This window comes from Alnus glutinosa, chromosome 5, assembly GCF_958979055.1.
Source record: "Alnus glutinosa chromosome 5, dhAlnGlut1.1, whole genome shotgun sequence".
Classification (NCBI taxonomy): domain Eukaryota; kingdom Viridiplantae; phylum Streptophyta; class Magnoliopsida; order Fagales; family Betulaceae; genus Alnus; species Alnus glutinosa.
The window spans coordinates 11855739-11857866 of NC_084890.1; the positions used below are offsets into that span (position 1 = coordinate 11855739).

General features: G+C 34.8%; 1 protein-coding gene across 1 annotated transcript; it reads left to right on the forward strand.

The window, feature by feature from the left end:
• Positions 1–808: 808 nt before the first annotated feature.
• LOC133868973 (abscisic acid receptor PYL11-like) lies at positions 809–1326 on the forward strand. Its single transcript, XM_062305959.1, has one exon. The coding sequence runs from the start codon at positions 820–822 to the stop codon at positions 1324–1326; it is 507 nt and encodes a 168-aa protein (XP_062161943.1). The 5' UTR covers positions 809–819.
• Positions 1327–2128: the final 802 nt, after the last annotated feature.

Here is a 2128-nt window from a genome sequence, read left to right on the forward strand (position 1 = left end):
AATTCAATACAATTTTAACTTTGATATATATTTCATATTCTAAATGAAACGTTTGCAGTATTACGTATATTACGTTTACTATGTTAATATTTATACATTACAATTATAGAATCTTATATTTATAAAACTTATTTCAATATATATATATATATATATATATATATATATATAAACGAGTGAGCTAACGATTCGAGCCGAACAAGTTATGTCAAGCTTATACAAGTCGAGCTCATGAGCTTTATCCGAGCCAAATCGAGTTTATACGAGTATGTCTCATTTAATGTACGAGCAGATTATTGCGATCACAAACGGCTCATTTATTTTTTGAATTGAGATTGAATCGAGTTTAAGTGAGCTGAGTCGAACTGAGTTCACGAGCAGCTGAGCTCAATATCTAACAACTCTAAGTGTGGTGGTTTCAATGGCCTAAAAAAATCTTTAGTAGTTAGATATATATGTTAGGGTATAAATTCAAATCTCGTAATGAGAATTTCTATGTCTGATTAGTATAAAAAACCTTAATTCTTTTTTATACTCTTTATAAGGTTGGGTTGGAACTTGAAAGAAGCCCTGCAATTCTCACCGACAGTTTGGCAAAGAGCTCAAAACCCAAGACGCATGAAGGGCACTTTACGGACCCTAAGTTGAAGTCTCAGTGACTCTCTCTCCCAAAAACCTTTGCTAAATTTAGTAAATCCATTATTAATACGACTATATATAATATATGTATATGTGTGTCTATAATCTATATATATAGTCAGCAGTAGCAACATCAACGTACATCTTCTACAGAGCCAGAGGAGTCAGATGACACAAGCCATGATGAGTCGCTTCCACAAGCCCCTTCTCTCCCCAAACCAGTGCGGTTCAAGCCTAGTCCAAACAATAGACGCACCTCTCTCACTAGTTTGGTCCATGGTCCGCCGCTTTGACAACCCACAAGCCTACAAGCGGTTCGTGAAGACTAGCACCATGCGTCCAGGCTACGGTGGCATCGGAAGCATACGCGATGTGATGGTCATCTCCGGCTTACCGGCCAGAACTAGCACCGAGAGGCTTGACAAGCTTGATGATGACATGCACGTCATGGTTTTCAGCGTCATTGGCGGCGATCACCGGCTTGTGAATTATCGTTCCACCACAACCTTGCATGAGGAGGAAGATGAAGAAGGCGTGAAAACTGTCGTGATCGAGTCGTACGTGGTAGATGTTCCGGTGGAGAATAGTAAGGAGGATACGTGTACTTTTGTCGATACTATAGTTGGATGCAACCTTAGGTCTTTGGCTAGGATGACGGAGAATATGGCTTGCATATTTAATAATTAATTCTTATTGTTTAGATGATCTCGAGGTTCATCATCCTGCATGCCTTGGCTGTGGTGTTGTAGATTTATACGTGATTATAGTTAGTTTTTGCTAATTAACAGCAGTGATCTTGTTTTTTTTTTTTTTTTTCCCCTCTCTCTCTCTCTTCTAATAGCACCAATGTATTTTTTTTTTTTCTTTTTTTTGAGCAATAGTGTATTTTTTTCATACCAAAACAGGTGCGGAACTAGAATTTTAAGAGAGCCGAGATAAAATTTAAAAAGTAAAATTTTTAGGGAGTTTATTTTATATAAATATTTAATTTTTGTAACATTTTTTAAATTTTAGAAAGGTGAAGCCTAAGCTACATGTGATTCCGGCCCCGCTGCAAAGGAAAAAAGCATATAATCCTTTTGGTAACGAGGAAAAATGAATAAGAAAATGATTTCAAGATAGAAATATCAAACATATATTTGGGTGATTTTTGTTTTCAAATACTTTTTTTTAAATATCAAATTCTATTTTGATTTTATTCAATTTTTTATAGTTTTGTCTTAGGTTTTCTTAATCATTCAAACATAATTTCAAAAAACAAATTCTCTCAGTATTCGCAATTTTTTTAAAAATGGTACACCCAAACAAGCCATGTCAAAGTCTATGATAGATTTGAAATTTGGTTGTATGAAGATGTGCAGAAAATGTATGTGCATCATTTTTCTTACGAATTTTTAAGATTTTATGTAAAGAAAAAATTTTACAAATTCATCCCCTAGGCCCTAACCATCTCATTTTTAAATTTATCATTGGATTTGTGGGTCCCACA

Coding starts and splice junctions, on each gene's coding strand:
- LOC133868973 (XM_062305959.1), top strand. CDS start 820: ATGATGAGTCGCTTCCACAAGCCCCTTCTCTCCCCAAACCAGTGCGGT.